The sequence below is a fragment of the Lepidochelys kempii genome, chromosome 2, assembly GCF_965140285.1.
Source record: "Lepidochelys kempii isolate rLepKem1 chromosome 2, rLepKem1.hap1, whole genome shotgun sequence".
In the NCBI taxonomy this organism is placed as follows: domain Eukaryota; kingdom Metazoa; phylum Chordata; order Testudines; family Cheloniidae; genus Lepidochelys; species Lepidochelys kempii.
The window spans coordinates 488,438-510,826 of record NC_136381.1 but is presented as its reverse complement, the minus strand read 5'-3'; the positions used below and the strand labels follow the sequence as shown (position 1 = coordinate 510,826).

The following is a 22,389-nucleotide window of genomic DNA, read 5'->3' as shown; positions in this document are numbered from 1 at the left end:
TGAAGGGCCCAAAAGAGACATTTCTGAGAAAGGTACAAGCTGCGGAAAGCAATAAAAGTGCCACAAACTTAGGAACATAAATTGAGAGCATAGGCATGTTGAATCTGCAATTGCCAAATGCACACTCAATTTCAACTAGAAATCACACCTTTGCAGCCGCAGTGATCTTCTACACATTCTAGCCCCCAGGGGCTCTGCTCACCAGCAGGGTGCAGGGCTAGGAGGAAGCCCTGTTTTCCCAGCAGCTCACACAGGTGTGCTTTAGTCATTTTAATGCTCTTTTATGCTGAGCTGGAGGGGTGGGGCATGTTCAACTCTAGTCCTTTAAGAGCCTGTGCAATCACACCTTTGGGACTTGGTGTCCGACTCACTGAGCTGCAGAACTGCCTTGAAAGACCATGTCTGTTGCGGGGCGGTGTGGGGGGTTACATGAGTGTTCTTGCATGAGGTGATGTCCTTGCCTTACTCTGTGGAAGAGAATGCACCACCTCAGCTCCTTCACCACTGCCACAGAGAGCAAACAGAACTCATCTTTATGGCCTTGGGACTAGACTTTCCTTTAGCCTATCTTCAGACCTTGTTGTCAATAAATAGCTAGTTAGAGTAGTATAGTGTGAGAATCCAAGGCTAATGAGGGGCAGCTGATATTTTAGGTTGACCAGCTGATATCCACCCAGGTCTTCAATGGTTCTTAACCCATGTTGCTTATTGAAAGAAATGTGACTCAGTATCAGTGTTATCAATTTTGGTAAAACTATTAAACCAACAAAACAAAATCAAGAAAACATACAACCAAAGTTAAGATACTGTTAACATTAAACAAAATGAAGTTTAAAGCAATACAGTTACCAATCAAGGTCAAATCAGAAAATCAAGTTAGTCTCACTGTTCGACTGAAATTAAATCATCAAATTAGTTTAATCATCAGATTAATACATCATATAATCAATCCTTATAAATGCTAAGAAGGGATTTAAGGAAGTGGCTGGCTATTTGGTTATAAATCCCAATTAAATAATTACCAAAGTAAATAAAATCTGTAACTTGGAGCTGGTTAAATATTTTGATACTGAAACCAAATTATTAGCTAATGTGTAAGCCACAGATTTAGAGCCTATTATACAACTTCCTCCTTAGATTTCAGTTCTGGTGCAGTGGGTAACCCTTTCCTTACCCCCGCCACAGAGATGATATAATACAGAATACTCTGATAAGCCAATGTTAGTTTTAATTTTCTTAGGACTTTTGAACATGGAACACAGAACACTCTTTATTGAGTACCCATATGATACTATGTTTAAGGCTAATTAAACCTGGGGAATTTTCTGGCATCTTCCCCATATGTACTTTATGGGTGTTCAGACACATTCATGCACACGATCACACCTTCACACCCTAAAACTAGACAATAGAAAGACTGGGATGTCTCCCAGCTAATAAAGACAAAAAGAGAAGAACTAAAAATAAGATATTGGGTATAACAGGGGGGTTCATGAACTCTTCGACTCTCGTAGAATAGAAGCTGGAACTGCAGTTAAGAAGCCAGACGGTGATATAGTGCTTCTCGCTAGCAGACCTTCTTTGGGTGCAGGGTCAAAGGCTGGCGTAGATGTCTTGACTTCCTGTTCGCAAGGTGGCCCACTTCACAGGTTCTGTAATATCAGGCTTCCCTCAGGTGGCTCACTGTCACGAAAGGCGAGACTCTTTGGCCTTACCCTTGATTCTGACAGTTTGTGGGCTTTGTCACTCCTTCTTGCAGTACCTCCTTCTTTGGCCTGGTCAGTTGCCAGGCCTACATTGGAGCCATGCAGTTTGGTTCAGTCAGGTTCAAATTAAGTCACCCTTGGTTAGTGGCAGTTTGGGGAAAGTTCTGCTTAACACAGTAATTTAAAAATTGTTTGGTGTTTGCAAACCACAGAAACTAAATTTTGTGACCCCCCCCTAAAAATATCAAAAATATAGAATATTCATAGATATTTAGGTCAGAAGGGACCATTATGATCATCTAGTCTGACCTCCTGCACAACGCAAGAATACAAGAATAAAGCTGATAATGCTTTTATCAGGGTGAAAAGGGCTTGAGATGATATTATGTCACCAAATTCAACCCAAAATCCTGTACAAATAACTGATTGGAAAAGCCCTAGCAACAACCAGCCACTTAACAATTATGCACCAGTGAATTAAAAATAAGTTTGGATATTTTATGATGGATGTCATAATTCTTCTTGCAAACAAAACAATTACAGTAATTTTTCTATTTGGGAACTATGTTATCAGTCAAACAACTTATCTCTTCTGCTTGATAGAGAAAAGGTACTTTAAAAACCTATAAATATGAAACCCATTAAAAAATAAAAATAAAGTCTAAATAAGGTCTGTATTCCCATATATGCATTTCTCTCACAATAGGATGATTTAGTATAACTAGACCTTTCCTTGTCCTGGGAGCACTTGCCTCTTACTAGTATTTCTTTGGTTCCTGAACCCAGTAAACAATTCAACAGGTGTGTCTTTTGCCTGGTAATCAGAGAGGACACCAACACCCACATCCAGTCCATCTATTCTTCGAAGAGACACAGTTGGAAAGGGAGTATATGGTTTGCTGCATTTTCTCCTACCACACCAGAAGAGGGAGACACTTGAGGCTTCAGTCTCTGGACCTATCCTCCAGCGCCTTCATATTGGGATCTGAAGTCCAGTCAGATGCTGGCTTGGGTAAAAGAGAGAAGAGAGTGCACATCTCACTACAATAGGGTCAAAAACAGAAGAAAAAGAGGAAGAATCATGTCTCGTCTTCTTCATGCTCCCTATCACCTGAGTACTTTGAAGTCTCTCATATAGTACGGCTGTCACCTCTTCTCCATTCTCCACCAGAGCCAGACATCTTGGCACTAACAGACTTTGACTCCCCTCTGGTTCAGATTCTGATGACACTATTGAACTTTCCATGTCTGCATGGAGGTCCACCGCACACCTACTAGCCACTCCACGGTATGCTTTTCTGCTCCCTGACTCTCTGCCCTGGTCTGTTCCTCCAGTCTCAGTCAGAAGCCTCTTTGGTGTACCTTCGAGTCTTTAGGAGATAGACTTGGAGCATGCCTCAGTTTGATCTCAGGACATCAGACCTCTTCTCTCACCTCAAATCCAGACATCACAGAAGGATATGATGCAGGTCCCTCTTCAGCTGTTCACGTGGCTCTACATGCAGGACTTGAAGGTTCTTTTGGATGCTGCAAGATCAGCTTTGGCACTGACCTCAGCACCGGTGCTGGTACCCTTTCTGGGACCACTGCCATTGCCAGTGCCTCTTCCTCATCCGAAACAAATGCACCTTTCTTGCTGGACCAGTGCAGGCCCTGGATCTGTCATGTCTCTAGGAGGATCTGTCCATATCTGAGGAATGGAACAATACCTCTTCAGAGGCACCATACGAGCCTCCCTTTAAGGCACACACTATTAGCACCCCCACCAGACGATCAGATTGTTGCTTCATCTGTTTTCCTTCCTGATGATCAAAAGCAGTTTCAGGAGCTGTTATGGAGGACATGTCTACATTACAAACTTAGTCGACCTAACATAGGCCACCTGAGTTATTTCTGCGGTTTTTCATGTCCACACTACCCTCTTTCTGTCGGTGTACACGTCCCCAACAGGAGCGCTTCCACTGACTTAAGAGGGACAGTGTGGAGGACTGAGAGCCCAGGCTCTCAGGTCCACACACAGCTCCCACTGGGAGCCCAGCTGCTGCCCAGGCTCTCCTCTCCGCTCTCCAATGGGAGCCCAGCTACTGCCAGGGCTCTCAGCTCTGCTCCCTGCTACTGCCTGGGCTCCCTGCCAGGAGCCTGGCTGCCCCCCCTCCTCCCCTCCCCCGGGTTTCCCTGTCCCCCAGGTTCCCAGCAGCGAGCAGGGAGCCAAGACCTCTGGGAGGCAGCTGGGCTCTCAGTGGGCAGCAGGGTGCCTGGAGCCTGGGCAGTACCCAGAATGCCAGTGGGGAACTGGGAGCCCAGGTAGCAGCCTGGCTTGGAGTGGGGAGCCTGGACACAAGCCCTGCTAGGAGCGGGGAGCCAGGAGCCCCGGGGGGCAGCCAGTATCCCAGCTGGGAGTCTGGAGCCCAGGCAGCCTGCGTGGCAGCCGGGCTCCTTGTGGAACGGAAAGCCTGGAACCCAGACGGCACCCAGTCTCCCAGCAGCGAATTGGGAGCCCAGGTGGCAGCCTGGTGAGGGGTGGGGAGCCTTGGTGACAGACAGGCTCAGAGCGGAAAGCCCAGGCACAAGCCCAGCTGGGAGAGGGGAGCCAGGAGCCCTGGGGAGCAGCTGGGTTCCCAGTGGGGAGCTCTGCACCTGGAACCAGGAGCCTGGGCTCAGCCAGGCTCCCAATGGGGAGTCTGGGTGGCAGCCCGGCTCGGAGCAGGAAGCCTGGGCACAAGCCCAGCTTGGAACAGGGACCCTGGCTATAAGCCCAGTGGGGAGCCAGGGAGCTGGGGAGCAGCTGGGCTCTAGCTTGGAGCCTCCCACCTGCCCTGGAGTGACAGCCCGAGCTGTGAGCCAGCGAAAGGATATCCGTGTCTATTGCTGCATCCTCTGGTGATGTGCTCAGCATAGGGGAGAGTTTGGGGCAGTCTGCCCCTTCTGACATCGAGGGTGCAAGCTGGATGCATTTGGCAGGAGAGTCTGCTACTACTGCTACTACCAGGCCATCCTGCTCTGTTACACTTATGCTCTGTGGGATTCTAGGAGCCTACCTTCGACTCCCTGCCAGAGGAACAGATGGCAGCAGCTGAGACACCAAGGGTTGCATGCTTGCTAGATGCTCTTTAAGAGCAGCCTCTGATGTCTCAGACAGCATAGAATCATAGAATATCAGGGTTGGAAGGGACCCCAGAAGGTCATCTAGTCCAACCCCCTGCTCGAAGCAGGACCAATTCCCAGTTAAATCATCCCAGCCAGGGCTTTGTCAAGCCTGACCTTAAAAACCTCTAAGGAAGGAGATTCTACCACCTCCCTAGGTAACGCATTCCAGTGTTTCACCACCCTCTTAGTGAAAAAGTTTTTCCTAATATCCAATCTAAACCTCCCCCACTGCAACTTGAGACCATTACTCCTCGTTCTGTCATCTGCTACCATTGAGAACAGTCTAGAGCTATCCTCTTTGGAACCCCCTTTCAGGTAGTTGAAAGCAGCTATCAAATCCCCCCTCATTCTTCTCTTCTGCAGGCTAAACAATCCCAGCTCCCTCAGCCTTTCCTCATAACTCATGTGTTCCAGTCCCCTAATCATTTGTGTTGCCCTTCGCTGGACTCTCTCCAATTTATCCACATCCTTCTTGAAGTGTGGGGCCCAAAACTGGACACAGTACTCCAGATGAGGCCTCACCAATGTCGAATAGAGGGGAACGATCACGTCCCTCGATCTGCTCGCTATGCCCCTACTTATACATCCCAAAATGCCATTGGCCTTCTTGGCAACAAGGGCACACTGCTGACTCATATCCAGCTTCTCGTCCACTGTCACCCCTAGGTCCTTTTCCGCAGAACTGCTGCCTAGCCATTCGGTCCCTAGTCTGTAGCTGTGCATTGGGTTCTTCCGTCCTAAGTGCAGGACCCTGCACTTATCCTTATTGAACCTCATCAGATTTCTTTTGGCCCAATCCTCCAATTTGTCTAGGTCCTTCTGTATCCTATCCCTCCCCTCCAGCGTATCTACCACTCCTCCCAGTTTAGTATCATCCGCAAATTTGCTGAGAGTGCAATCCACACCATCCTCCAGATCATTTATGAAGATATTGAACAAAACCGGCCCCAGGACCGACCCTTGGGGTACTCCACTTGATACCGGCTGTGCAAGGACGTTGGTCACAGGAGTGGCTCTCAGGAGATATTTCTGGCTAAGATCCTCTGGTCTCACACTGGAATCTCAGGGAAAAAACAAAAACCTCCATTTGAGGGCAGAGGCCTCTGTAGTGACAAAACTGTCAAGACCCTGGAGAAGATCAAGGCCACTATGGCCACTGCCTTCTCCCTGGGATTAACACTCTTCCTCAGTTCTAAGGAGATTTTCCTACTCGTCATTCTGCTTTCCTCACAACACCAAGGGATGTAGTCTCATAGATGATATAGGCCACCTACTAAACTGGCTGCTGGCAAATACTCTCAACAGTATGGGAGCAGGATCCCGGGGCGCTTTTCCTCACAGCCCTCCGCATCAGTCTCTCAACAGTGATTTTGACGGTCTGTTTGAGAGTTGCATACTGATGTGCACCACATCGCTAACGCACCCCCCAATCCCCTCCCTTCAAACCTTGTCACTCTTCTGCTCATGCCTGGATGACTGTCTCGCCTCAGCAATCCAATACGTGAGCAACTTCTTCCAGTCACTAAATCCTTGCTTCTATCTGCACAGCATATCACCTTACCTGGAGCATCCTAGACTGCACTCAGGCAGAGCCTTTCTTCCAGAGGAGAGATTTTGCAAAATATGAGACACCTTAACAACTCTTAATGAGCAACTTATACAGACCACAGCACATTTCCTGCAACTACTAGGCCTGAGGCTTCATTGATCTACATTGCACCCTTTGTTTGTCTGAACGTGAGACCCTTGCTGCTCTGGACGACAAGAAGCCACACAGAATATACACAGCCTGCAAAGGGCACTGCCCATCCCTCTTTGAGTGTACCAACAGCTTCAGTGGTGAGAGAACAGGGACAATGTCCTCAGGCAAATACCCTTTACTCTCTCTTCCCTACCCTCACATGCTCCATCAATGCCTCTAGTCTAGGCTGAGGTTTGCATTACAAGACCTCAAAGTATTTGGCCTGTGGAAGCTCTGGATGTCCAGACTCCATATCAGTGTACTGGTGTTCAGGACAGTACGATGGTCTCTCAGGGTCGTCACCTGTCCCTGCAACATCATGTAGTACAGGTGCTTACCAACAGCACCACGCCCATTTACTACATAAGCAAGCAGGGAGGAGCACATTCCTGTCTGTCATTAGTCGAGGCAAGAACACTATGGCTGTGGTGCATCCAAAATCTTCCCTGTTGTTCTGCACTTCATGAGAGGAGAACATGGAGGCAGACTTGCTCAGCAGGAGGTCTCAGAATCATCCCCAGTGGTCCTAAACCAGTGATGGATAAAGCAGTGTTTCAGAGATGAGGTAACCCTGTAGTAGACCTCTTCACAGCTGAACAAAACACCAGATGCCATGTGTTCTGCACAGGAGCACACAGAGAAAAGTCTTATCTTGGATGTGGTTCTCCTGGACTGGAGCCAACTTCTGTATGTCTTCTCTCCCATTCCCCTCAGACTCAGGGTCATAAGGAAGATTTGGTTGGACAAAGCCAACATTATATTAATAGGCCCAATGTTGTCTCGTCAGGACTGGTACCCAGATCTTCTGCACTGTGTCTGCTGCCTCTCTCTCCAGATGCCTCTCGCAACAGCAAGGGAGGACTTTGCATCCTGACCCAGAGACACTCCATCTCACAGTATGGAGATAACCTGCTGGCTAATGTGGATCACGTTGGCTCTCAGGGGGCCCCAAGCCATTCTATTTCAAGTTTCCCATGATACTTATGAATATAAATGAGAAGGTAGAAAATGTATAAGAGAACAAAAGGAAAAATCTGTGGCCAGCAGAGTTAAGGACAATAAGGAGTTTTAAAAGTATATTAGGAACAAAAAATAGTCCTGACAGTGGTATTGATCCACTGGGAAAAGGAAATTATAGAATTGTCAATAATGCAAAAAAAGGCAGAAGTGTTCAATAAATATTTTTGTTTGTATTTGGAAAAAAACAGGATATTATATTATGTAATGATGATGAAATTATCCGTTCCAGTAGTAACTTAAGAGAATGTTATACAGCAGCTGCCAAAGTTAAAAAGTTTTAATTCATCCAAGAGTTTTCAAAGAGCTGGCTGAGGAGCTTGCTGGACCATGAATGTTGATTTTCAAGAACTCTTGGAACACTGGGAACGTTCCAGAAGACTGGAAGAAAACCAATGCTGTACCAATATTTAGAAAGGATTAATGGGATGATTTGGGTAACTATTTGGGTGCTAGTCTGACATCGATCCCAGGCAAAATAATGGAACAGCTGATACGGGACTAGATTAATAAAGAATTAAAGGAGGGTAATATAATTAATGCCAATCAGCATGGGTATGTGGAAAACAGATCTTGTCAAACTAATTTGTTAGTTGTTTTTTTTTTTATGAGATTCCAGGTTTGGTTCATAAAAGTAATAGTACTGATGTAATATATTTAAAGTTGTGTAAGGCATTTTACTTGTTAATTCAGGATGTATTGATTAAAAACCTAGAACACTACAAAATTAACATAGCATATATTAAAAGGATTAAAAACTGGCTAGCTGAGGTACATAAAAATGTAATTGTAAATGGGGAATCATCATCAAACGGGTGTATTTCTAGTGGGGTCCTGCAGGAGTTGGTTCTTGGCCACTCACTATTTAAAATTGTTATCAGTGACCTGGAAGAAACCATAATATCATCGCTGATAAAGTTTGCAGATAAGACAAAGCTTGAAGGGAGTGGTAAATAATTAAGAGGACAGATCATAGAGCACTTGGTGAGCTGGGCACAAGCATAGATTCATGGATTCCAAGGCCAGAAGGGGGATTGTTGTTATCATCTAGTCTGACCTCCTATGTAATAAGCAATAGAACTTCCCCAAAATAATTCCATTTGAAGTAGAGCAGATCTTTTAAAAAACATCCAATTTTGATTTTTAAAAATGCCAGTGATGGAGAATCCAGCAAATAATATGCAGTTTAATAAAGCCAAATGTAAATGTATGCCTCTAGGAACAAAGAATGTTGGCCATTTTTACAGGATGGAGGAATCTATCTTGAGAACCAGTGACTCAGCAAAAGAGTTGGGAGTCATGGTGAGCTGAACATGACCTCCCAGTGACACACTGCCTAGAAGGACTAATATGATCCTTGGTTACATAAACAGGGGAATATTGAGTAAGAGAACAGAGGTTATATTACCTGTGTATCTGTCACTGGTGCAACCACTGCTGGAATACTATGTTCAGTTCTAGTGTACACAGTTCTGGAAGGATCTTAATAAATTGGAAAGGATTCAGAGAGAGCCACAAGAATAATTAAAGGACTGGAAAACATGCTTTATAGAGAGAGATTAATGGAATTCAATTTATTTAGCTTAACAAAGAAAAGGCTAGGGAGTGGCTTGATCACAGTATAAGGACTCACAAGGAGAATAAAAATTTGATTATAGAGGGCTTTTCAGTCTCACAGAAAAAGGTATAACAACATCCAATGGCTGGAAATTGAAGGTAGACAAATGCAGATTGTAAATAAGGTGTAAATTTTTAATAATGAGGGTAATTAACCACTGAAGCAATTTACCAAGGGTTGTGGTGGATTCTCCATCACTGGCAATTTTAAAAACAGGATTGGATGTGTTTCTAGAAGATATGCTTTAGTTAAAAAAGGAGTTAATTCAGGGAAGTTCTATGGAATGTGGTTTGCAGGGGGTCAAACCAGATGATCACAATGGGCCCTTCTGAACTTAGAATCTATGAATCTGTGAAAGACTCCACCTGAAATGCCATAAACAGAAATAGAAGCAATTCTCTATCCGGACCACTGGTAAAGGATTTGCTCCATCTTGAGCTGTGGTTCTCAAAGTCCTAGAGTACATTCTACCTTTTAACTCTCAGAGCTTAGCTGGAGCTTCCCTAAAGGTCCATATGGCAGCAATATTTGCTCATCACAGTTATGTTAAAGATATTCAGGTTCCTTAAGGGCATGGACAGTGCGTTTTTCCCTATTAGAGTACCCCTGCCTTCATGCAACCTAAATGTTTACTCCTGAGGGCATTTTGAGCCAAAAAATTAAAAATTCTGTGCACAATATTTTTAAATTCTGTAAAATTCTGCAAATTTTATTTGTCAAATGAATGTGGAGGCTCCAGCATGGCCCTGGGGAGCACAGGCTACTGGCTGCACAGAGGTGGGAGATCACTGGGCAGCTCACCCCTGAGACATGGACTCAGTGGTGAGGCTGCACCCAACCCTGACAGAGTGCAAGGACTGGACCTGCCCCAGAAAAACCCCAGGGCCCTGCCCCTCCGTGCCAGGTGCACCAGGTGTGGGTGGGCAGGTTCAGCAAGGCAGGATCTAAGAGTGGAGGGGTTTAGTGTGGGGGGATCCAGGTGTGGGTTGTGACGGTTCTGTGTCAGGCAATCTGGGTGTGGGCGGCTCAGTAGGGGATCCGGGTGCAGGGGGGATCTGGATGCAAAAGGGCTTGTTTGGGGGTTCTGGGTACAACGGTAATGGGATTCTGCAGCGGGGTCCAGGTGAAGGTGGTTGGGGCTCAGCAGGGAGGGGTCTGGGTGTGGAGGGGATAGAGCTTGGTAGGGGGACCTGGGTATGGGGAGCTCAGTGTGTGGGGGGGTCCAGATGCTGGGGAAGTGGGGCTCAATGGGGTGGGGATCCGGGTGCAGGTGGTTGGTTGGGATGGTCCAGGTGCAGGGGGAGTGCGGCTCATCAGGGGGGTTCTGAGTGCAGGGGGGACGTGGTGAGGCTTGGTGGGAGGGTCTGGGTGCTAGGGAGCTTAGATGCACATAGGTTGGGCAGATGGGGGAGCAGCTCCCTGTACAGCAATCCCTCCCCCTGCAGCTGAGTAGCAATGGCTGCAGGAAGCACAGGGTGGGGCAGGGGGGAGGATTTACACAGCTTCCTATAGCCAAGGGAGAAATCTAAGGGTGGGTCTCACCCGGCCCCAGATACCGTGCAGGGGAAGAGGAAGTTCTGTCCTCCCCAGCCCAGCCGGGACTAGTAGCTGAGCCTGGCACACGGTAGGAGCAACCCGCCGGGTCTTCCCCAGTCCCACTCCATGCCCCATAGTGATTTACCTCTCTGATGGCTGTCCTGAGCACCCAAAACTGCTGGGGAGGGTCACATGACCATTCTTGTGGCTTCTCTTTGCTTCACCATCAGAAAGTCATTTTTCTGCAAGGAAGCAAAGAAATCTGTGAGGGACATAAATTCTGCACATGTTCAGTGGCGCAGAATTCCCCTAAGAGTAATTAAATGTTGTCCTAATGAAACTGATATGTCCTCCTTATGAGCCTCTTGCTCAAGCCTCTCTTGTGGGCGTCTACCAAACAAAACAGTCTTTCTGATAGCAATTACATTTGCTCGGAGGGTGAGCAAGCTCAGGGTTTGATGGCTATTCCACTTTATACTGTATTTCACAAGGACAAAGACCATGACATGAGGCTCATCCCAGCTTTCCTGCACTGGTGGTCTCAGAGTTCCACCAGCTGGATGTCTTTCCCCACATCCCATTCTCATCCAATGGAAACTTATCTCCACGTCCTAGATGTACAGGAGAGAACTTCGTGTTTGCCTGGAAAAGACCAAGTCCTTTAGAAAATCTAACAGGATATTCATAGTGCATGGGGAACAATGCCAGGAGAAATCCATTACCAGACAGACACTTTCATACTTCATAAGGAGATGTATGAAACATTGTCTCATCGTAGCTTGGAAACCAGTACTTCCTGGTTTAAAGACCTGCTCCATGAGAACCACTGGAGCATCCTTGGTCTGCCTTAGACGGGTTCCCTCAGTGGAGGGGTGCAAAGCAGCAGTATCTGCGTTCACTAGGCACCAGGCACTGCTCTTTGAACTTACCATCCTGCTCCAACTCTCTGTTTGGGAGATAGGGGCTGGAGTGCTTATGTGCCTTAGAATGCTCGCTCATTGACTGCAACTGGGAAAGCACAGAGGCCCTAGAAGAGGAAAGAGAGGTTACTTACCAGTAGTTGTTGTTCTTAAAGAGTTGCCTTTGTGCATTTGTACTACCTGTCCACCTTTCCCTCTCCCTTGAGTTCTATAGAACTTCAGGGGTCTGCTGTTGGGGAGAAGGGCCAGAGGGGGTTGGGGGTGCACTCCTGTGTATAGAGCAGGGCGATGAGGTCACCCTCATGGGAGATCTCTTGTGCTTCTCCCAATGGACATGGATTTTCATGGCAGTTCCACAGCTCGAAGCCTGGGGCGCCAAGTCCCACCGGTATGAATGGACAGAGGTGACTCTGAAAGAACAGCACTTACTGGTAAGTAACCTCTCTTTTTCATATGCAGGCCCAGTGTTGGGGGGAGGGATCCCTTTGAGCTGAGTCACTGCCACCCAGGTTAGACTCAGTCATGGTCTTCTCGTGTGGAGTGACAGAGAACTGAGCAGCTCAGTTCAAGCCTGTCCTTGTTCTGTCATAGTTTCTGCCTTTCCTTGCCCCTGGAGGGATGGTGGCACTAAGGGGCTAGTGCCTTGTAATGTCTCCCTTCCCCTGATGATTGCCCAGCTTGTGCCATATGGGGTCTTTTCTCCCTCCCTCCTGATAACTGTCCAGCTTGTGCTGTGTGGGATCTCTGCTCCCCTCACCTGATAACTGTCCAGCTTGTGCTGTGTGGGGTCTCTGCTCCCCTTTGCTCCCCTGGTAACTGCCCAACTTGTGCTGTGTGGGGTCGCTACCTCTTTCTCCTCCCCTTGATGGAGGGACTGTCCAGTGTGGTGCTGACCCCTTTCCCTCTCTCTTTGCTTGTGCTGCTTGGATGCTGTTCTGACTCTGTCCTGTTCTTATGGAAGGAGAGGATGCGTAGGGAGCGGGAGGCAGCCACGCAACTCCTTGAGGAGGAGGCAGAGGTGAGGAGCTTGGTGGGAGGATTCTAGGGGTGCAGAAGAGAGCCACAAAGATTATTCAAGGGGTGTAGAAAATGCCTTACTGTGAAAGAGGGAAGGTGCGGGGGGAATGTCTTTTATTGGACCAACTTGCGTTGGTGAGAGAGAAACAAGCTTTTGAGCTTCCACAGAGGAGCTTTCAGAGTAGCAGCCGTGTTAGTCTGTATCCGCAAAAAGAAAAGGAGTACTTGTGGCACCGCAGAGACTAACAAATTTATTTGAGCATAAGCTTTAGTGAGCTACAGCTCACTTCATCGGATGCATTCAGTCTCTCTCACCAACAGAAATTGGTCTAATGAAAGTTATTACCTCACCCACCTTGTCTCTCTAATATCCTGGGACCAACAAGGCTACAACATCACTGCAAGAGACTTAAATAGCTCTATCTGGTTAGCTTATCTAAAGGAAGATTGAGAGGTGATTTGATTACAATGAATAAGAACCTTCATAAGAAGAAAATACTGGATATTAAAAAGCTCTAAAATCTAGTGGAGAAAGGCATAACAATTACCAATGGCCGCTTGCTGAAGTCAGATTAAGTCAAATTAGAAATAAGGCAAAATTTTCAACTATGAGCGAGACTAACTATTGGAACAAACAATTAAATGGAGTAATGGATTCTCCGTGTCCTGATGTCTTCAAATCAAGACTAGATGCCTTTCTGGAAGATGATTTAGTAAAAAAAAATTGCCTCAATACAGGCATAACTAGGTGAAATTTTATGGCCTGTTTCATTCTGGAGATCAGATTCGATGATCTAATTATCCTTTCTGGCCTTAAAATGTATCAGTCTGTGAGAAGCCCTGCACCAGAGAGTGGGACATTCAGGAATGAATGGGAAATCCTCAAGTCAGGCACAGGCAAGGCAGGAGAAATGATGGGGATTTGGAATACTGGCAGGGGCACTTCCTGGGTGACAGTGGGTTGGCGTGTGCTGTGTGTTGCTTTTTTTCCAAGCTGATGCCTAAAGTATTTCCTAGGTGACAGTGGTTGCGTCACTGGCTGGTCTTTTTCCCAGGCAATGAGAGTTTCTCATGAGTTTTCCCTGGAGATGAGGCCTTGCTTGTTGATAGGTTCATTGGCTCGCAGAGGAGCTGCCCCTCTTTCTCTGGCCTGATCCCTCCTTCTTCCCTTATCCCATTCCTGGCCTGACCTGTCCCTGTTTTTTATTCCTTTCCAGAGCATCAGCAGTGAGCCTTTGCGACTGGACTATCGGACCCTGGCAGCTTTGCCCAGCAACAACTCACCAAGAGTCACCCGTGCTGTAAGTGATGGGGTCCTCGCTGGGGCTGTGGATGGGCTCAGGCAGGAGGCTGGCCAGGGATGGAGACAGCCGGTGGAAGAGGTCCCTAGGGGAAGAAAAGGAGAGTGTGTCCTGAGGGGGACCTGGCCTGTGCCCTCTGAGAAGCAGTAATGTCACAGGCAGAGCTCGCTGTAGGCTGCTGGGTGGGGTGGGGAGCAGCTGGTGCCCAACAAGATGCGCAGCACTACCCACCGACGTGGGACAGGAGAGGAGAATCCCAGATCCAGCTGGAATGGCAGGAGGCCAAATGAAAGGACATGGCGCACCCCGTCTAGGACACAAACTTGACACTGCAGTTTATGGGACTTCCCATGTGTCAATCCCAGGATGGAGGGGCAGGGGTTCTTAGTTCCAGGGAAGGCTAACTGGATTTCACAGCTTAGTTAATGCTGCCTTGAAGGTAGAGAGGCCATGACCCCCTCCTGTCTCTTCCATCACCCACACTCCATGTCTCTTCCTCTCCCGTCCCAATCCCATCTCCAGCGAGCCCCACTTCACCTCTCTTCTCCTCCCATTGCCCTGAGCACTGTCTTGCCTCTCCTGTTCCCCCATCATCCGGGCCCTACCTCCCACCCCAGTCACCCCATCACTTTTAGGCCCTGCCTCCCTTGCTGTTCCCTTTCTCATAGTGCCCATTTTCCACCTCCCCCCTCATTCCTCCATTGCTTCACCTCCTGTCCTGTCCCATTCCATTTCCCAATACCATCCCGAGACACCACCTCCCCTTTCTTCCATGCCCACCATTGCTTGGCTCCACATTCCCTGCCCTGCCATTCCCCTGGCCTTGTCTTCTTGCCTACTGGTGGTTACTCACACAGAAAAGTCCCACCAGGAAAGAATGTAATGTATTTTTAGCATCTTTTAATGTGACTTAGCAGCTGGAATCAAGGGAAGAGCCGGCCCCCTGTAAGCAGCTGTCTCTCTTCAGCCCACCATGAGGTGCCCATGAAGGACTGCTTGGGAACTGCTGCCCTACTGGGTCCCTGCCTCAGACTGGGAGTTTCTGGGGGCTGTGGAATGCAGGGCTGCACAAGCTGCTATTTTGGAATGTGAGGGGACAGCAGCATCTATAAATGTCTCATTTCAGACAGAGTGACAGCTGATGTCCATGTTCATCTCCCTCCAGCTGTCCTGCCTGCCCTGTACATACCCCAACACAAAAAGCATGGAGTTGGGGGCTGCAGGGGTGACAAGGGTGCTGGGTTTTCCCTCTGGAGGTGCAGTTAGTCCACTTGGCCTCTGGCAGGAAGGCTGAGCTCAGGATCAGGGCAGCTGGCAAGGAAGTGAATTGGTAATTTATCAGGTATTTTGCAGCCTGACAGTCAAGTTTAATGAAGGTGACTATTTCTGTTTCCTTGTTCCCACAGCAGCATTAGCTCCCAGTTCTTGCTGTATGTCTGATTCTTCCAGCTGGTCGCCTTTCTGTCTAATCAAGCTGTATCTGTCCTCTGGTCTGTCTCATTTTAGATGCAGCCTGAGCCCTGGCTCAGCCTATATAGCCTCATTTACTCCTGGCTGTGTTAGTCTCATTGCCATTAATTCCAGCTGGGTCTGAGAGAGCCTTTTAGCCAGTTTGAGAAGGGTGGATTTTACTGCAGGAGCATGACTGAGAGAAAGTCAGTGCCATCTGGAGTGTCTGTGCCTGTCTAGCTGAATACATCTCTGAGGGATGAGGCCCATCTGGAGGGGCAATGAAGAAGGAAGGCCCAGTTCCCCTTGGAAACTCACTGTTTCTCACATGCCCGAACAGAGGTGGAAGTGATGGAAGGCATGGTGCTGCTACAGGGCTCTGCTCTGGGTCCTGAATGGGATTTCTCTTGGGAGCACCCCAGAGAAGGGGCAAGAATTTAAGCCCAGGGTGTGTCAGTCTATTCTGCTGTGTATAGGCCCCTCTGTGTGGGTTGATATCAGGGATTTACTGCAAGTAACATGTTTTGTATTTGTACGTTACACCTTTTAAAAGCCAGCCTTGAATGAGTCAACTCCAAATTGTGCACAGAGTTGTTTCTGGTCCACTGTTTGCTAGAACTATTTGTGGAAAGCAGTGGATGTATTGTTTCTTGACTTTAGCAAAGCTTTTGACACGGTCTCCCACAGTATTCTTGTCAGCAAGTTACGGAAGTATGGGCTGGATGAATGCACTATAAGGTGGGTAGAAAGCTGGCTAGATTGTCGGGCTCAACGGGTAGTGATCAATGGCTCCGTGTCTAGTTGGCAGCCGGTATCAAGTGGAGTGCCCCAAGGGTCGGTCCTGGGGCCGCTTTTGTTCAATATCTTCATAAATGATCTGGAGGATGGTGTGGATTGCACTCTCAGCAAATTTGCGGATGATACTAAACTGGGAGGAGTGGTAGATATGCTGGAGGGGAGGGATAGGATACAGAAGGACCTAGACAAATTGGAGGATTGGGCCAAAAGAAATCTGATGAGGTTCAATAAGGATAAGTGCAGGGTCCTGCACTTAGGACGGAAGAACCCAATGCACAGCTACAGACTAGGGACCGAATGGCTAGGCAGCAGTTCTGCGGAAAAGGACCTAGGGGTGACAGTGGACGAGAAGCTGGATATGAGTCAGCAGTGTGCCCTTGTTGCCAAGAAGGCCAATGGCATTTTGGGATGTATAAGTAGGGGCATAGCGAGCAGATCGAGGGACGTGATCGTTCCCCTCTATTCGACATTGGTGAGGCCTCATCTGGAGTACTGTGTCCAGTTTTGGGCCCCACACTTCAAGAAGGATGTGGATAAATTGGAGAGAGTCCAGCGAAGGGCAACAAAAATGATTAGGGGACTGGAACACATGAGTTATGAGGAGAGGCTGAGGGAGCTGGGATTGTTTAGCCTGCAGAAGAGAAGAATGAGGGGGGATTTGATAGCTGCTTTCAACTACCTGAAAGGGGGTTCCAAAGAGGATAGCTCTAGACTGTTCTCAATGGTAGCAGATGACAGAACGAGGAGTAATGGTCTCAAGTTGCAGTGGGGGAGGTTTAGATTGGATATTAGGAAAAACTTTTTCACTAAGAGGGTGGTGAAACACTGGAATGCGTTACCTAGGGAGGTGGTGGAATCTCCTTCCTTAGAGGTTTTTAAGGTCAGTCTTGACAAAGCCCTGGCTGGGATGATTTAACTGGGAATTGGTCCTGCTTCGAGCAGGGGGTTGGACGAGATAACCTTCTGGGGTCCCTTCCAACCCTGATATTCTATGATTCTATGTTTCTATGGTCCCTCTGTCTGAGTCGTGTCTGTGTAGTACCCAGTGCAGTGGAGTTCATGGGCGATGAGCTTGGCTCTTTCATAGATTCATTGATTCTGAGATTTTTAAGACTAGAAGGGACCAGTATGATCATGTACTGAAACCTCTTGCATAACACCGAGTGACCCTCTCACCCAGGGCCAGATTAAGTGTGAAGGGGGCCCAGGGCTGTTATTGTTTTGGGAACCCCTTTTTGCATATTCATTATCTTTCGTGCTTTACCACTACCCATGCCCAATGCTAAACACTCTTTTGTTAAATTCCCTTGGTTATTTTAGTTCCTGTTTTTAAGCGTGATGGACCCGTTATAGAGCTGAGTGAAAGTTAAAACAAACAAAACCATTTGGATTTTGGCACATAACTGGTCGTAATACACATCGTGATGCTATGGCTTTAATTATCTAATCACCTATACAAATTATATATATATATTGGGGAGTGTCATGGGGGTCCCAGGCTGGATGCTCTGGAACTGCTTTGAGAGAAGCCAGGCAGGACTCTGGTGCAGTGTGATTCCCCACAGGGTACCCTTGCACCATGGCAAGAAGCCTTTTTTGGCTTCTGCGCTTCCTAGGTCTGACCTCGGAGCAATTAGCCCCCTGTTCACCTTGTGAGCTCCCCACAGTGAGTCCCCCTGGATGGGGAAGCCTTGTACACCCCCAAAGGGCCTTGCCCCCCAACTTTTCAGGCAGCAGTGATTCTCAGCCCACGTGTAACACAGAAGGTTTATTAGTTGACAGGAACACAGCGTAGAACAGAGCTTGTTACCACAGAAATCGGGGACAGCGAAGTCCATCTTGGGGGATCCAGGGCCTGGTGCCCTGGACTTCCCCTCCGAGTATCAAAACAGGAAACTGACCAGTTTCCACCAGCCCATCCTCTGACACCCCCCAACCCCCGTAGCCCTTCCTCTGTCCTTTGTCCCTTTCCCTGCAAAAGGTCACCTGATCTCTTTGCTCCCAGCACCTTGCAGAGGAGGATGGGGCTGCGACTATCAGTTGCTAGGTTTCAGAGTAGCAGCCATGTTAGTCTGTATCTGCAAAAAGAACAGGGGTACTTGTGGCACCTTAGAGACTAACAAATTTATTTGAGCATAAGCTTTCGTGGGCTACAGCCCACTTCATCGGATGCATGCAGTGGAAAATACAGTAGGAAGATATATAGATAGATAGATAGATATATACACAGAGAACATGAAACAATGGGTGTTACCATGCACACTATGACGAGACTGATCTGTTAAGGTGAACTATTATCAGCAGGAGAAAAAAAACAAACAACCTTTTGTAGTGATAATCAAGATGGGTCATTTATAGCAGTTGACAAGAACGTGTGAGGAACAGTAGGGGGGGAAAATAAACATGGGGAAATAGTTTTACTTTGTGTAATGATACATCCACTCCCAGTCTTTATTCAAGCCTAATTTAACGGTGTCCAGTTTGCAAATTAATTCCAATTCAGCAGTCTCTCATTGGAGTCTGTTTCTGAAGTTTTTTGTTGTAATATTGCGACTTTTAGGTCTGTAATCGAGTGACCAGGGAGATTGAAGTGTTCTCCGACTGGTTTTTAAATGTTATAATTCTTGACGTTTGATTTGTGTCCATTTATTCTTTCTTTATTCATTTATTTATTATTTCATTTATTTATCAGTTGCTAGGTTACTCTCTGTGCTGATGGTACTCACACCTACTCTCTAGGGGTCTCTGCAATGATCACACACTCTTATTCCACCACCCAGATACTTAAGCAATACATAGGGGAAACTGAGGCACACACCATGTTCAGAGAAAACATTAAGAACTTTCACACTTCGTCACAGGGACCCCTCAAAATCTGAGGCCCCAGGCTGTAGCCTCTAAAGCTCCAGTGTTAATCCAGGTTGGCCTCACCCAGTGACACCTGCATCAAGCCCATAACTCTGGGTTGAGGCAGAGCAGATCTTTTAGAAAGACCTTGATTTATAGACTCCAAGGAATAGCGAATCGACCATAGTCCTAGGTAAATTATTCCAATGATTAAATACCTTCATTGTTAAAAATCTGCATTTTATTTCTAGTGTAAATTTATCTGGCTTCTGCTTCCAACCATTGGATCTTGTTCTGCCTGTTAGATTTCAGAGCCTGACTGTGCTAGCAGAAGAGGATTAGGGTTCCTGTTCTGGGCCAAAGTGGTGGACCAGGGCAGACTATGACTGTATTAGCCCTGTATCTGCTCTGGGGGGCATGTATTCCCTATCTCCCTATGCTAGGACAGGAGCAAAAAGAAAAGGAGGACTTGTGGCAGCTTAGAGACTAACCAATTTATTTGAGCATAAGCTTTCATGAGCTACAGCTCACTGCATTGGACAGGAGCCCATTTCTTGGGGGACAAGACTGGGTCAATGGTACAATGTTAACAGATCCTCAGTTGCCAAAAATAGGAGCTGTGCTTAGCCAGTAAAAATAATCCAGTGAGAGGGAGACGAGGTGGAAGCTGGGAGTCTGTCCCCGGAATGCACTGCAGCAGCCCTGGAGATCAGACTGAGAGCTGGAGGGGCTCAGGAGCTAGCAGTGTGGATGAGCCAAAGCAGGGAGGTTTCTGAGGCATCCTACGGGTCAGTGCACTTCTCACTTTCCAGATTCAGCAGAGCTGCATTCGCCTTCCCTTCCCCACAATGCCTGAGAGGGACAGTGCTCTCCTTCCCCCTATGTGAGCAAGACAGACTGGTGTGGGACTAGTGGGATCTACACTCTCCCACACCCCGGGGTCTCTGCTCCGGTAGCGTTTCTGGGTTTCTCCCAGTGTTAGAGAAACAAGCAGGGAGGAGCATGGTGTGGCAGGCGTTGGCTACACTAGGAAGGGTTTGCCTGTAGCTAGACTGGCAAACCTCCTCATAGAGATGCAGATCAGACAGACAACAGCATTCTTTTGCCCATGTAGCTTATACCAGCTTCCCAAACGAAATAAGCTATCCCAGCAAAAGGGCTGTTTCGCTGTTATAACTTCATCTACACAGAGTTTTTTCTGGCATCACTATGACAGTTGGGTGTATGATTTTCTCTTTATAAGTGTCACCCAGACCTCAGTGTCTGTGGAAACCTGATACGAGCCGTCACTCTCCCCTTTGCTGCCTTAGCATGGGATGGGGAAGGCTGGGGGTTGGAGCAGGAGAGCGCCAGGAATTTCTGCATAAATTCAGCTTCCCAGCTGCCATTACAGTCACACACCTACCCCGCCCTGGAGGGCTATTTTTGTAAGTGTCACCCTGACTCGGGCCGCAGAACGTGATTGGAGCAGAAAGGGTCACACAGCTCTTTAGCCTGTTTCTGGATGGAGGAGGTTGGAGTGCTGGGCTCTGACTGTCTCTGCTTCTCTGGAGAGGGCTCTGGCTGCGCACCAGGAGACTGCCACTGAAAGTCTGGCCTCTGCAGTGTTAGAGGAGGAAAGGTCAGTGCTTCTTCCAGTAAAACCACTGTGGAGAGGGTGAATGGAGCCTAGGGGAAAGCTGCGGCCTTGATGGAGCAAGACTTCCTTCAACCTTTTAATGCCGCATTACAGCCGACACGATGGTGGGTCCAGAGATGTTTGTGCTGCCTTTTGATGGGGAAGAATTTGTGTGGTGACAGTGAGATGCTTTTGTGTGCACTGTAGTGAGGTGGGTGGTTAGCCTGTGTGACGATGGTGAGCTGCTTTCATGTGCATTGTAGTGAGGTGGGTGGCATTAGGCAATGTGGTGATGGTGAGCTGCTTTCGTGTGCATGATAGATAGTGAGTGTAGGGACAGTGAGCTGCTCTCCTGTTGTGCTGCAGTGAGGTGGGTGGTGTTAGCCCCTACAGGGACAGTGAGCTGCTTTCGTGTGCGCTGTAGTGCGGTGGAAGGCTTTAGTCTGTGCCTGTGCAGTGACAATGAGCGGGTGGATGGTGCCCTGGCTATTTCCTTCCATGTTCTTCCCAGGAGCCTTTCCTGTTTAATGCTCTGGAGCACGTGTGGAGTGTGAGCTGGAGGTGTATGTGGGTGTATGCAGGCTCAGTGTGTGTCTCTGGCTGGAAGTGTGGGCTTAGTATGTACAGAAAGTATCCAAGTGGCATGTGACAGGGATGTGCTTATTTTGTGCACTCCCGTATATGCAGACAGAGCAAGAAGCTGTCCTCTTGGAGGCAGCTCATGGGATCCCATAGGTAAGGCCTTGCCAGGAGGCAGGAGAGTTTTGCGCACCTCCATTGCACGTGAGGCTGTTCAGCATTGTGATTCCCCTAGTGCAGAGCCAGGGAGCTGTGGAGATGGGCGTTGTGTGTGGGAGCTCTCCTGTCCCTGGTGTCTAGGAGCAGTGGTGGCAGTGACTGGCACCATGTTTGCTGCCTCCTCTCCCTTAAGCTAGCTGTTCTTTCTTTCTGTTTCTGACCCTTTTGTTTCCCTCTCAGCTCGTTCAGTGTGATCGAGCCAGCCCTGGAATGGAGAGTGACTGCGCTCTGCTGCCTCTGCCAGTGGCTCTGGACAGCCAGAATTCAGACCCTGACCCAATCGCAGGCCTGAGCCGCAGTGTAACTAGCCCGCCCCAGGACCCAGCATCACCTGGCAAGCACACAGAAAGGGCAGCGCTGGTCCCGCTACACATGCCGGAGCCTGTGGGCTGCCCCCTAACCCAGAACCAGCTGCCAAAGCCACAGGAGCCAGAGCAAGAGAGTATGGTCGACTCCCAACCAATCCTCTTCAGTGAGAACCCCTTTGTGGTGGCTAATCGAAGGGGGAAGGCAGCAGGCAAGGCCTGTCTGGGGGGCCCTCCCCTTGGCTATGGCCAGGGGGGAGTTCTGAAGACCAACCTTTACTCCAAGGCAAGCAGTCCTGCAGCATCTTGTGTGTAGCATGCAGTCACATCAACTAAAGCCCACCAGTGTCCTACTAAATCAGTGAGCATGCCCTGCCCCTGGATGCTGGTAGCACAAGGCCTGTTCGGGGGCTAACCCCACCTAACATACAGCAATGTCGTGTGCCATGTGTGTTGTGTCGCACTGGACTCCTGAGGGCCTCCCACATTGCTGTGTGTGTGAGCTTGTCATTCCCATAGCAGGGATCAGTGCTGGGGTCACTGACGTGCCCCACCACCAGACAACTAGTAC

At 48.2% G+C, this 22,389-nt stretch overlaps 1 protein-coding gene across 29 annotated transcripts in view; it reads left to right on the top strand.

Moving 5' to 3' along the window:
- Positions 1–22,389, top strand: part of SCRIB (scribble planar cell polarity protein) — a 239,190-nt gene that overhangs the window by 124,060 nt on the left and 92,741 nt on the right. For 27 of the 29 annotated variants that reach the window (XR_013635276.1, XM_078851362.1, XM_078851361.1 and 24 more), the window contains 2 exons: positions 12,647–12,703; positions 13,920–14,003. Coding sequence is in view for 28 of the 29 variants with exons in the window: in XM_078851362.1 (XP_078707488.1) it covers positions 12,647–12,703; positions 13,920–14,003 (141 nt within the window). In the remaining variant the exon portion in view is untranslated. The remainder of the gene's footprint in view (positions 1–12,646; positions 12,704–13,919; positions 14,004–22,389) is intronic. The other 2 variants (XM_078851365.1, XM_078851360.1) reach the window with 1 other exon arrangement.